At 37.9% G+C, this 14,561-nt stretch overlaps 1 protein-coding gene across 1 annotated transcript; it reads left to right on the forward strand.

The window, feature by feature from the left end:
* Window positions 1–4,754: 4,754 nt before the first annotated feature.
* On the forward strand, window positions 4,755–6,408 carry LOC148041819 (uncharacterized). Its single transcript, XM_087688765.1, has 2 exons — window positions 4,755–5,222; window positions 5,927–6,408. Exons 1-2 carry the CDS (start codon window positions 4,877–4,879, stop codon window positions 6,121–6,123), a joined length of 543 nt encoding a protein of 180 aa, XP_087544891.1. The 5' UTR covers window positions 4,755–4,876; the 3' UTR covers window positions 6,124–6,408.
* The last annotated feature ends 8,153 nt before the right edge of the window (window positions 6,409–14,561 follow it).

A 14,561-nucleotide genomic window follows, 5' to 3' on the forward strand; every position in this document is an offset into this window, starting at 1 on the left:
ATTCATAATTTTGGGTCCTCAAATGTGGGATATCCTTTAGGGTTGCTTGGAGTTAGACAGTCAATCTTCAAGAGTACCAACATCAATCACACCATCTTCTATAAGCTCAATCACCAACAACATTGTCATCCTTGCCATCTACCACAATACCAACATCGCTTCCATCTACAAGAGTACCAAACATAAATCCCATCAAAAGGAACATCATCACCTTCATCAGTAATAGTTCTTTACTAGTAGCATTCACTACTCTTGCATAAGGACTATCACTTCTTCAGAGCTACTTCATGGACTATCTTAGCATTCTATGTCTACCTTTGAGTGTCATGAAATTGGCACTCCTTTAGGGAGGGGGGAATGTGAGGAATAATGTTACATGCATTTTGAGGAGGCTAAAGTTAGGATTTGTAAAAGCAAAGTCAAGCATAAGTGATGATATTATTTTTATCAGGATATTATTTTTTGGAGTGCTTGAGTATATTATGTTTAGGCACTTGTATCATTTGTGATACTTCATGGATACATTATTATTGTGGTCGTATTATTTTGTAAGAGCCACTTTTAATATACCTATGCACATTGTATTATCACTTGTAATTGTACTTAATGCACCTACATAACTTGTATGAGTTGCTTAGTTTCAACAGGTTAAGATAAAAGTATGCATTGACAAGCAATGACTAAGTAAGAGTCTACAAAGTGGATAGGATGTCCAAAAGATAGTGCAAAAACTAATTCATAGTTATAGAAACCCTAAAACGCAAAAGGGATATAAACCCTAAATCACAAATAGGGTGCACCTTAGACAAGGGACCTAACCATAATTCTAATTGTGGTCTATATAAGGGTGGGAGTTCTTAGTTGTAATCATCCGTTTGATGCTTCCATGCTACGAAAGTTTTGTCGATGTAACCATTGACCAACCATTGTATTATCTTGTTTTCATTGTTGAGAGTAAGAGGGAGAGAGAGAGAGAGAGAGAAAATAAGAGGGATGTTGAATGAGGGATTGAGGGAAGGCGAAGCTCTAAATCCCCTTCTTCTTCTTCTTCCCATTCACGGTAAAAAGGTTTTGTGTTTGAGGTTATATGTAAGGTTGTGAGACTCTGAGAGAGCAAAGAACCAATGTTGAGAAGCTCTTCTCTATCTTCTTTCTCCTTCTTCTTATTCATCTTCTTCTCTCATAATTGGCGTACTTGGTGGTGGATACAAAGGAGTGATGATATTGGATCGTATTGCTTAGGTCATAGAACCATTTTGGAGCTTTCAAGCTTTCGAATTACAACATGGGAAGGTAAGATAGGTGAGTCCACTATATCTTAAAGCTAGTATTGTATCCTTGATTTCTATGGATAGAGAAGAGAGTACATGTTAGAGTGGAGTATCAAGAAGACAAGATGAGAGATTTTTGCCAAAGCGATTTGTAGCTCCTGAAAGATTAGAAGCTTGTCCAATATCCCAACTATTATGCATTTAGCCCAACAAGCTCATAGCTTAGAGCACTTGGATTAATATTTGCTTAAAACACTATGTTTATTTCTTTTAATGTGACATAGTTATTTTTGATACAACAAGTAAAAATACAACATTTTTAATGTGACACATTTAATATAAGATAGATGCATTGAGTATACAATAAAATGTCCAAATGGTGCTAACCTTAGTTTGGTGATATTGTGCATGAAAAACTTTTAATGTGACATAGTTACTTTTAATGTTTATTTCTTTTAATGTGACATAGTTACTTTTGATACAACAAGTAAAAATACAACATTTTTAATGTGACACATTTAATCTAAGATAGATGCATTGAGTATACAATTAAATGTCCAAATGGTGCTAACCTTAGTTTGGTGATATTGTGCATGAAAAACTTTTGTTTAGTTATTAACAAGAATCATTAGTGGTGATATGCATGATAAATGTTTTATCCATATGAAAAGATTGGTGATCATGTGTATGATCAACTTTTGATTTTTTTATTTTTTTATTTTTTTTTGTTTTTTGGGGGGCGGGGGGGAAAGAAGTGAGGGAAGCAAATTCCCATGCCAATTTCCCTTTCCCCAAAATTTTGCCTCATGGTGGCAGCTTTGTGCAAACCATGCAGTAGCCTACCATTCCTTGTGCACTATGCTAGAGTTAGCTGTATTTAATATATAAAGATAAAGTGGATGTTATGAAGGCGAGGGAGAAAGCAAGGAGGACTTAGAAGGCATGCCCACCTTGTAATCCCAAACCTTCCAAGTAAGCACATGTACTCCCAAAACATAAAAATAAGCCCCTTGACCAATGATATTAACGTTTTATAAGTTTGTGGCACTTTTATAACAATGTGAATATCCTGCATGACTCTAATTTGCACATGAATATGTAATTATAGAGGAGTCCATACGAGTCCTCAAACTCATACTATCATAGCCGCATGTATGTGAACCTCTACATAACTACACAAACTCCTAAAGCTACACATGTAAACATACCATGTGCGAATTGTTAATGAAAAAAATAGTAAGGTTTAACTAGATGCATGAATTGCTTGTAATATTAAAATGTTCTATAGCATTACGAAAAATCTTACTACTATATTATTTTGGTTGTAGGTTCGAAAAGCCCCGAACCTCTAGAGGGCTTCCTGAACCTACCCCCTTTTCCAAACCTCTCTTTTTCAATTAAAACCCCCTCCCCTCCCTCTCTCTCACGTGTACTCTCTTCTTTTCTCTTCCCTCTTCCTTTTTTCATTAAAAACCCCTCCCCTACCGCCCATTTTGTGTGTGTGTGTGTGTGTTTTTTTTTTTTGTCTCTTTTACATTTTTTAAAAAGTTAAAACCCCCCCTCTCTCTCACATATAATCTCTCCTTTTCTCTTCCCCCTTCCCTTTTTAATCAAATTCCTCCCTCCTCTTCCCTCCCTCTCTCATATGCAAGGCCTAGGTTTTCTCTCTCTCTCTCTCTCTCTCTCTCTCTCTCTCTCTCTCTCTCTCTCTCTCTCAACAAAATCAAATATATTTTTAAATCAAAAGTTTTTTTTTTCTCTCTCTCTCTCAACAAAATCAAATATATTTTTAAATCAAAAGTTTTTTTTTCTCTCTCTCTCTCTCTCAGTTAAATTAAACTTTTTAATTTAAACTTTCTTTTAATCTAAATATTTTTAAAAGTTTTTTGAACAAAATTTCACACACTTTGAGAGGGAGATAGAAGAAGATGAATGAGAGAAAGAGAGAGACAAGAAAAGGAGGAGGAGGAGGATAAAAAGAAGAAGAAGAAGAAAGAGAAAGACAGAGAGAGGGAAAGAGGAAAGAGAATAGTCTTTTTTAAATTAAACCTTCTTTGATATAGTTTTTGGCTTAGAGAGAGACAGAGAGGAAATATATAATTTGAAAGAGAAAGAAAATAGGGAGAGAGAGAAAGGGGAACATAGGAAAGAGAAAAATAAGGGAAGAGAGAAAGAGAGCAAAAGAGAGAGAGAGAGAGAGAGAGAGAGAGAGAGAGAGAGGGGGAAATAGAGAGAAAGAGAATTATAGAAAGAGAAAATATAAAATTTAAGAGAAAGAGATAGAGAGAAAGAAAAAATGAAAAAAGAGGAGAGGGGAAGGGGAGAGAGATAGAGAGAAGAAAATGTGAGAGAGAGAAAAGAAGAAGAAGAAGAAAAGAGAGAATTTGAACATAGACAGAGAGAATTATAAAGAGAGGAAAGATAAAATTTTAAAGAAAGAGAAAAGAAAAAAATTTAAAGAGAAAAGAAGAAAAAAAGAAGAGAGAGAGAGGGGGGGAAACATGGAGAGAGAATTATAAAGAGAGGAAATATAAAATTTAAAGGGAGAGAGAGAGGGAGAGAGAGTAAAAAAAATAGAGGAGAGAGAAGGAAAAGTGAGGGGGGAGAGAGAGAGAAAGAGAAAGAAAAAGAAGAAGAAGAAGAGAGAACATAAACACAGAGAGAGTGAATAATAGAGAGAGGAAATATAAATTTTAAAAAAGAAAGAGAGAGGGGAGGAAGAAAAAAAAAGAAAAAGAGAAGAGAGAGAGGGGAGAATAAAAGAACAAAGAGAAGAAAAGCGAGGAGAGATAAAAAGGAGAGAGAGAGAGAGAGAACCAAAAGATGAGAAAAAATAAATTAAAATAAAAAGCACAGAGAGAGAGAGAGAGAGAGAAAATTAAATATAAGAAATTGGGAAGAGAAAAAGAGAGAGAGTAAAAAAAATTGATTGTTGAACGAAGTTGCAGTGTGATACAACTTTGCTACCCCCAACCAGCCTAGCACGCACAAAATACTAATTATAAATATAAAAACAAAAAGAAGATTAACTTTGCGTTGGGACTAGTTATTATTCCTACTATTTACCTTTTTTATGGGTCTTCTAAAGTTCTTTCATTCAGGGCTAGAGGACGTTCTTTGAAAGTCTTAGAGGACGTTCTTTGAAAGTCTTCGATTTGGCTGCAGTTATGACAGGCCTCGAACCTTGCTCCGTATTTGAGCTACTCGATAGTATTTTGACATAAAGGACTGCATTCCGGCCAATTCCCAGCTCTTATATAAATAGTTTGTCTAATAAAACCCTATCACATCACATCATTTCATTAATCAGACGAACAGATTTCTGATGATGGCCTGCATGTGAGCCTCCTGGTGCTTGAATTTTGAAGCGCGTGGCATGTGATGGCTCGGAATCTTCACCAGAGGCGCAGAGCACCTCCAGGCTCCCCCCCAAAGGGCAAGCTTTTACCCACGTGTCCCTCTCGCACACCCCGATAGAGAGAGAGAGACAGATGCGTTTGTGAGATGTAGGTGACCACCAACTTGATCAACAGAGTGTTAATGAGTCACGATGAGTGTCCCAGTTTAATGATCTTCTGTGACCGATTAATTGCTAACTACAGAATATGGTTGCAATCGGACACGTAGCTGGGAAGGGAGCTGCAAGAGTACATCCACCAGCTTGTAATTGTCATTCCGGCGGCCTGTCGTTCCTCTTCTTCAACCCTTCGGCGACAATGAATCTTCTCATACTTCTCAGCATGGCATCGTATATGTTTATATGCGTCAGTGCAACGTCCAAACAAAGCATGAACAGCCTGCCGGCGGAAATGGCCATTCATGATGATGGTCTTTCCACATCCACGTCTATGATCCCTTTAAGCAGAATGAAAGATTATGTAGCGGCGGCTTGCCGTGGATTTCACAGCTTGATATCGGCAAGAGGAACAAGAATGCGATGCTCATTTCCAGGTACATGACATGATCGTAAACTTTTCCTCGAGAGGCAGCGGAGACGTAGGTAGTTGTGGTTCGGGACAAGGGGTTGCTCCCCCTTGCCAGAGAAAGGGCTCTTTTCCCTTGGTTCTCAACAATTTTAAACGCTATCAGGGGCTTCTCCTTAGGAAGAACCGCATAATTAGCAAGAGGCGGATGGGGGTGGGAGATATGTAGCTACGTGTGTGAGACACGGGACTCTTTTCCTGAAGTTTTGAACATCATTAGCTTATGCTCAAGAGGCATCGCACACCTAGCTAGGGGCACTTTTGGAGGGGGGGTTTTCAACCTAAAGTCAAAAGGGCTCTTTTCCCTTTGTTTTTCTATGCAATATTTCATGAGCTTCAACTAAGGAGGCACCATATACCTAGCTAGGGGTAGTTGGGGACAGGGAGCTACCATGCAAAGGTGTGATTTGGGGTGAGGGGCTAGTTAATTCACTAGGTGTGGTTTGGGGTGAGTGGCTACCGGTCCCCACATGGGCCGGCAACCCCTGCCCCCAACCACACTTAGCCAGGTATGTGATCCTTCCCTCACAAAAGTTTGCGATGCAGTCATGATCCAGAGTTCACAATGTGAAAATTTATAAAAAATTTATTGTGATATTTAGGATTACCTAACGAAATTGAGAATGATATTTTCTAACACTTATTTGTGTGTGCGTGTTTTCTATGATGTAGTGGGAAGTCATGATACATTTGATTACATGAATATGGATTTTGATATGAGGTCCAGCACTAGTGCTAGTACCAAGAGGATGTTGTTCGACGAGCCCTTCAAAGGGCATCGGCCCCTTAACCCTCGGCCCCTTACTCCTGCCATTAGTGAAAACAATCATGCCTCCACTCCACCTCCACCTCCTGATCCTTATACTTAACTGAGTCTACTATTAAGGTAGAAGTGATCAAATGAGTCATTTCATATTGTTAACCCTATAGTGTATGTTTGCATTTCAAGGTTGTCCCAATCTCCTTGTTAAGTAATTTGAGTGACAATCAACAATAATAGCTACCTACGGAACACATTGTCCCTATGAAGCAGGCTTCAATTAGATATGTAGTTGAGAGAGAGAGAGAGAGAGAGAGAGAGAGAGAGAGAGAGAGAGAGAGAGAGAGAGAGAGAGAGAGAGAGAGAGAGAGAGAGAGAGAGAGAGAGAGAGAGAGAGAGAGAGAGAGATTTTATGAGAGTATCCACGACAAAAAGACTTCTCAACATATCCATAAATCAATTTAGTCAATGGATGCAACCTTCAAGGAACCACATTGGTCCTACTTGCTTTTATAACTTCCTACACTTTTACAAGTTCATCTTTCTAATTTGTGTAGTATTCTTAATAGTATACCTTAGTTTTACATGAACACTACTCTTGTTTACATGAAAGTCAATGTAATAGTGAACTCCATGAACACATAGTTTCAAGCCCCTTAGCAAGGAGAGAGGAAGTAATTGAGTAGAGAGAGAAATATATACTTTATAAAGCAAACAAAGTGTGATGGTTGGCACATCAATTGAAGACAATGTAATCTACCCAATTTTTCTCTCTCTATGTTCATAAGCAAACCATCTCTAAATGAGCTCTAAATTAGGCACATTGTGCTCCAAGGATATTGTCTCAAAATTTTTCATCGTATCTTGAGTTATATTAAGTATTCCAAATTATTATCATGAATGTGAATTGTCATGATTAAGCTAACATAGATGTACCCTCAAAAAGATCTATTATGTTTAGCCATACAATGGACACATAACTCTTGTGCAATATTACACAAGACAAAATTAGATATCTGTGTGATTGTAGGAATCCCTCCAAGGTGCCAAGATTGGGAAAGAAGAAAATAAAATATAATTTTGTAACTACATCCAAAACCTCCGCTTTCTTTACTCATTTGGAACAAATAATGTACCAAGAAGTGAACAAAGGCATAAAAACCATCAAGGTAAGATCATCTTCCCTCCATTTTCATGCCTTTTTGAGTTCTTTTCTTGCTTCTCTTTGGCACAATCTCTCTCTATAAACTCTTTGCAAAAACATGTGGCTTCAAGGGTACTTTTATTCTTTTTAACATTGTTTCTTGTGATAGATCTTGAGAGGAAGTGTGTGTGTGTTTGTGTACATGTATATGCATGCACAATTATATTTGTGTGTAGGTGTATGCGAAGAAGATAACAAATCACAATGTAGGTTGTTTTACTCAAATTTTAGCTCTTGTGATACAACTTGAGAGAGAATATGTATGTATGTGTGTGTGTGTGCATGTGCTAGCAAGTTGACATTAAAAGAGAAAGGATGAGTGTGTATATGTGTGTGTTGTGTGGGTAGGTGGATAGTAGGGGGGTGTGTGTGTGTGTAAAAGAGAAGAAATGACAATGTAGCTTGTTTTACTCAATTTTAGATCTCTAATGGTGGAAATTGTATATATGAGAGAGAGAGAGAGAGAACTACACATGCTTATGGTTTGCTTGCTTTATTTTCTTTATTTGTTTTCTTTGTGTATCTGAGAGAGAGAGAGAGAGAGAGCTTGTGTGGGGGGGGGGGGTGCGATGGACATGATGTTTAAATTTAGATATAAACTTATTTCTAGGGTATATATTACTGGAGGGAGGCTTCTTGTGTGTAGAGGCTAGAGCAATAGATCTTTGACTTTAACTTCTTCATTGAACCTAAAAATCTTTTGAGAAGAAAATATAAAGAGCATTTAGGCTTAGCCTAGCTTAGACTAAGAATATGCTAGGCTTAGGCTACATTTTGGTTTAGGCTAGGTTTATACATGGGTAGTGTATAATCTATAATAAATGCTAGGTTAGATTAAGTTAGACTAGCCTAGACTTAGGCGAGGCTAGCACATAAGCTTGAGCTTTGGCTAAGGCTAGGATCAAATGAAGCTTAGTATAAGCTAGGATTATAATAGGTGTAAGCAAAAGCTATGCTTATACCTAGAGTAGACATGGGAAGGCCAAGTTAATACATAGACTGTGGTTATATGCTCGAATCCATGCTAGGTGGCTAAGCTACTTAGGCTGGGCTAGCACATAAGCTATAGTTTTGATTTAATTTAAGATCAATTGAAACTAAGTGTGTAGGGTACACTTATGATAGGTGTAAGCAAAAGCTACACTTATGCCTAGAGCACGCATAGGCTAGACATAGGCTTAGGATAGGTTTACGCATAGACTAGATATAAGCTAGAATCCATGCTAGGTTAGACTAAGCTAGGCCTAGCCTAGACTTAGACTAAGTTACAACTTTGGCTTAGGCTAGGATCAAGTGAAACTACTTGTAGGCTATGCTTATGATAGGTATAAGTAGAAGTTGTGATTATGCCTAGATAAGACATATGCTACATAAATGCAAAGGCTAGCATAGGCTACACATACACATCCTAAATCCTTTCTTTTTTACAAACTTAAAGAAACCAACTTCCTAGCCTAAGCCTATTCTCATATAGGTATACACACACAAGACAATTGCTAACACAATAGCCTTTGTCTCCAAAATCCTTTATATAGGGTCTTTACCCAATGGATACAAGAGTGAACCTTGATAATGATGATGTTGCAATGCTTTGAGATGGATCTATGCTTCCACAATCATATTGACAAGCTAACCAATCAATGTGCTTTGATACCAATGTTGTAGTCCTTCAATATACAATCACACAGAATCAACTCAAAATTGGCAAGAATACAAATTGCAAGAGAGAAGGAGACATGTACAATACAAGATTGGGTACTATCTCCCCCTATGCATGGATGAGCAACTCTCCCATGTATGTATCTATAATTTTTATTAAACATTTGCGCTATAAAATATAATGGAAAAGTAACACTCTGAGAAGGACTCCCTTCTAAATTCCTTCATCTAGATTATGGTTGGTCCATCTTTTCAACATGGATTTCATTCTAGAGACAAACACTTCAACTTGTTCTCTAGGGAACTAACTTAGATTCATGAATTTCTCTTGCATCCAATCTTTAAAGCCTTCACATCTATATTTGGTGAAGAAAAAATTGCAGTTGCTTGCCAAGAATATTGCCAACCAATACTCTCAGGTTCTAGCATTGTTGCCTACACATGCTACCATAAACTCTGCTACATGAAGATCGGAGTCTTTATTGTAGAATCCTTTAAAGATATGTAATGGGACTACATTTTTTGGTCTATCATCAACATTTCCAAGACATATCTAACTAGGAAGGGGACCCTAATTTAGCTATGCCATTGGGACTTCTATAAAGAGTGTCGCAAGGGCATCAAAAGATTATTCTCCTGCTTTCTCATTCTCTACTCTAGCCTTTGCTTTCCGCCTTCTCACGTACCTCTAAAGACGGTCAAATGCTTGTCTCTTTATTGACTCATTGAATAGACAATCAGCTCCACCCAACTTTCAGTGCTCTAGAGAAGGGAACAAAATGCTCTTCTATTAGCTCTAGTCTCTAAAAGACTCTCTAGCTAGCATTTCTTCTACTTCTTCTTTCTCATAGTCTCTAAATTCTATCCCCGTGCCATTGTAGAGGGAAATGAATTTGATTTTGAAGGTCTCAAAGTTCATTCATCTAAGGATAGCCATGGGGCCATTGTTTTGATAATACCAACTTTGAAGGGTTTCAATAGTGTATGTGGTGAAGAAGACATGATCCGCCAACTTCCAATGGGTTGTCCTATTGTTAAAGTCCACGAACAGATTTTAGCTTTTCTTCTTTTTGTTATGGTGGACTTGCACGAACCAATACTCATGAAGCTTCTTTACTATTTCCCACTTAATATTGTTGTGCAACTCCTCAACAACATCCAAATCTACCATCTTTTAACAATCTCTATGCTTCTAAATCTTTAGATTTCTCCCAAGCAATTTGACACCAAGATGCATCTCTGTTGCTTTCACATATAGAGAGAACAATTCATCACATAAGACCCACATTAACATAACATTATGCTTCTGCCATTGGGAAATGAATCTTTTGAAGAAAATGGCTTTGGCTATGAATTCTTCCAATTCTTTTGAAGTTCTTGGAATTTATAATATTTCTTGCTTCTTTTTCTCTGCAACAATGTTGTCCCTTCCATTTTCAGTCTTTTTTGGGTGCTTGTTGATGCTAGTTTTCCCCACTGCACACCAAAACATGGAGCTCTCTAGCAAATAACAAGAATATAGAAAAGGGACTACAAGACAGTCTATCTTATAGCACCAACAATGGTCTTTTTCATATTCTCATAGAACCATACAAAGAAAACAACATGAACAATAAGAACATAATCTTTATGTAGCATCATAGACATAATCTCCCATAGATTTATATTCAATAGAACATCATAGTCTTCATAGAAATGAACAAACGAGAAAAAAAACAACTATAAACCATCATATGAATGGAATCAATCACATAAACTTCATATTAGAACTTCCATGAATGTAGTCGTGTCTTCTTCTCTCACAATATCTCTCATATACAATATTTCAGCCTTTGATATGACTATCTCTCACCCAATATCTCTTTCTCTTACACATACTCTCAATCACTCATACATGAGGATACCATAGAATGAATTCCCAAAACCCTTTCTTGGTCATGGAGTCACCCTCCAAGGGGTATGGCTAATTCGAAGAGTCACTAGAGCCACTACAATGTCCCTTCAGAGCTCTTTACTAACACTATTACTCCAAGTCTTCACTTTAGTCTTCAACTACTGCTCCTTTCTTCAAACGAGATTCAAAGAACTTGTACTCTTCTCTTCAAAGCTAAAAAAAGTTCCAAGCTAAAAAGTCTTACAACACAACAACATAGAAAATATAGACCATTTATAGAGACATAAGACACAAGAGAAGGTCAATAAAACACAATAAAACCATTCGACTTTAATCAAAACCATTTCAACCTACTTTGTACTATCATTTCATGGGTGCTTGGAAGTTTGGGAGTTCCTCTACCTACTCCAATCTTTCGGTCTATGCATTCCCATCCCATTGTTTCTAAACTGTGATTCTAAAGATTACATGTGTAAGATTTCATTGTTTTGTATGTGATTCTAAATACGGACTACCCAATAGTTGTTTTGTAGTAGTTTAATAAGACCAAAGTGCTACCATGAGCTCTATGTCTAGTCCCCTTATGTGGAGAAGGTTGTATTTGTTAGCATAATGACTAGACATTTTCCATTATTTTAACTTGTCCATTCATATGTGGATAGTAAGGTGAAGAATTCTAGCAAATGATCAAGATTGTTCTCTACATATGTTGAATGACCTTGAGTAATGCTTTCAATAGGTCACTCACAAGCTCTATGGAATAGTCAAATTGTGAGATCTCTTTCTTCCATAGAAACTTTGTCATAGTGTGGATGTCATTTCTAGTGGCTCTAGCCTCATCCACTTTGTAAGATAATTTGTGGTAATGATGATGTATCATACTTGTTAGTATTGAGTTGTTGGCCTAATAGGGCCAATAAAGTCTATGCTGAAGTCTATGCTGCACTTCTCAAATGGGTGGTGGGATATGAGGGATATTAGCTCCATCCTATCATTTCTAATGGCAAAAATTGAGAGCTAACATCCATTCCAATACTTGAGAAAAAAAAGCCACACCCTTGAATAGAATTGACCACGAAAGCTATGATTAAAGCAATGTATGTGCACTTTTTTTGACATTGAAGTGACGCCCTATTCCACCATTTGTTTCTTATAAAATGACATTAATTTCCTTTTCTCTTTGAGAAATTCCAAGAGTCCCATCTTTGAACACACATCTACTCAAGGACCCATCTTGGCCCAATCTATAGATCCACAAGTAATCATTTTCTGACATAGTTCTTTACGAGAGAGAGAGAGAGAGAGAGAGAGAGAGAGAGAGAGAGAGAGAGAGAGAGAGAGAGAGAGAGAGAGAGAGAGAGAGAGAGAGAGAGAGAGAGAGAGAGGGGGGGGAAAGGAAAGAGAAAAATAGAGAGAGAGAAGAAAGCGAGAGAAAAAACTTGAAAGAGAGAGGAAAAGAAAAGTGAGGAGAGAGAAAAAATCAAGAGAAAGATCTAGAGAGAGAAGAAAAGAAAGGAGAGAGAGAGAGAGAGAGGGAACAAAGAGATTTACGAAAAAAAAGAGGGAACAAAGAGAGAGAGAATTATAGAAAGAGAAAAGATAAATTTTGAGAGAGAGAAGGAGAAGAGAGGAAAGAAGAGGGGAGAAGAAAAGCAAGGAGATAATAAAAGGAGAGAGAAAAGAAGAAGAAGATAGAATATGAACAAAGAGAGAGAGAATTATAGAGGAAAGATAAAATTTGAGAGAGAGAGAGAGAGGGGAAAAAGAGAGGAGAGAAGGGGGGAGAAAAAAGGGAAAGAGAGAGAGAAGAAAAGCGAGGAGAGAGGAAATGAGAGATAGAAGAAGAAGAAGAATAATAATAATATAAACACACATAGAGAGAATTATAGAGAGAGAAAAGATAAAATTCAAAAGAGAAAATAAAAAAAATTAAAGAGAGAACGAAGAGAGAGAGAGAAGAAGAAGAAGACCCAATGTCTTTTGCCAAGTGTAGCCATATAGTGTGTCACAACTCCCATTGCAAATGCTATGTCAAGATCAATGGCTATCATGCTATACATCAAATTGCCCATTGCAGATGCATAAGGGATCTTGGCCATCTTAGCCTTTTGCTCACCATCAGATTGCAAACAATCGGCTGAACTAACCTTCATGTGAGAAGGTAAAGGACAGGCAATAGGCTTAACATCCTACATATAAAACCACTCAATGACCTTCTAGATGTACTTCTTCCTTGAGACAAGTAGAGGAGCCCCTTAGAGTGATTGCACATAATGCGTATTCCAAGAATATGTGAGGCCTGTCCCATGTCCTTCATCTCAAAACTCTTCTTGAGATGACCTTTCAAGGCATCTAGCTCATCAGGAGCACTCCCAACAATCAATATATCATTCACATAGAGGATCAAAATCATAAGGTTGCCATCACAAGTCTTCTTGTTGTATGAACACGGATCCATATCACTATGGGAATATCCTTGTGAATGCATAAAAGCATCACACTTGTGGTACCATTCCCTAGGTGCTTAGCTGAAGGCCATAAAGACTCTTTTGCAATATGCACACTAGGTGTTCCCTTATGAGCGTCCACAAAGCCCTTAGGTTGCTCCATGTAAATCTCATCATGCAAGTCCCCCCACGAAGAAAAGTCGTCTTGACATCCATCTGATAAAGATCCAAGAAAAGCTAAGCAACCAAAGCCAGTACCAAGCGTAGGGTAGTCATCTTATCTTCACAATCGGAGAAAAGACTTCATCAAAGTCCACACCATGTCATGCTTGAACCCCTTAGTAACCAATTTGGCCTTGTATTCCAGCTTGGGGCATCAAGGGGTACTTTTCAACTTATACATCCATCTACATGGCAAAGCACACTTGCCACTAGGCAAAGGAACCAAATCTCACATATGATTTTTGTATAGTGAGTCATATACTCTGACTACATGGTTCTCTCCCAAGAGTGACTATCACCTTTGCGCATGGCCTCATCATAAATGAGAGGCTCACTAGAATTTGTCACCATAACATAATTCATAGAGGACTCAAACTGTGTAGGATGTCATCTATATCTAGTAGACCATCTCAAGACAAGCTGTGGGGCCTATACATCCTGTGGAGCATCAAGGACCTAGGCCACTGGGGCATCAACTGATGCGACAAGTTATCTAGCTGGCTATATAGTAGTAGGAGGCTCCTTTTGAAATATCACCCTGATTACCTCAACGACATGATCAGGTTGCTTATGCATTTTCTCCTCATGGAAAACAACATCATGGCTGTAGATAATCTTTCGAGCTTGTGAATCCCATAGGTGATAGCCTATCTCACGTGCATCTTTGTAACCAAGAAAGATGCATTTTCTAGACTTAGGATCTAACTTATTGTGCTAGTCCTTGGATACATGGCAGAAAGCCTCACAACTAAAGACACACAAATAAGCATATGAGGGGGGTTTACTAGATCATACATTCTTTGCAACCTAATAGTCAAGAGGTCTGTTGTATGGGGACCAATTTATCAAGTATACAGTAGTAGTAATGTTGGGGGTAAAGGCGCCTCTGCCTAGCCGCTCGTGTATTACTACACTGACAGTACCCGCCATTACACACTGCAGGTGGCAGGTGCCCATCATCGTCACTTTATTCTTTATTCTTTTAGTGACAGTTTGAATAAAGGAAGGCCCGGTCACACATTGTGACTGTTGGAGTTTCCATTTGTGTGTGTCTCTCTCTCTCTTCTTGCTCTCGCTCTCTGCCGTAGCTCACTTCCAAGCAAGTTTTCATCCTTCTCACC

The sequence above is a fragment of the Lygodium microphyllum genome, chromosome 1, assembly GCF_053477565.2.
Source record: "Lygodium microphyllum isolate KBCC chromosome 1, Lygodium_microphyllum_v1.1.10, whole genome shotgun sequence".
NCBI lineage: Eukaryota > Viridiplantae > Streptophyta > Polypodiopsida > Schizaeales > Lygodiaceae > Lygodium > Lygodium microphyllum.

Coding starts and splice junctions, on each gene's coding strand:
- LOC148041819 (XM_087688765.1), top strand. CDS start 4,877: ATGGTTGCAATCGGACACGTAGCTGGGAAGGGAGCTGCAAGAGTACAT. Junction 5,223..5,926: donor AATGCGATGCTCATTTCCAG/GTACATGACATG, acceptor TCTATGATGTAG/TGGGAAGTCATGATACATTT.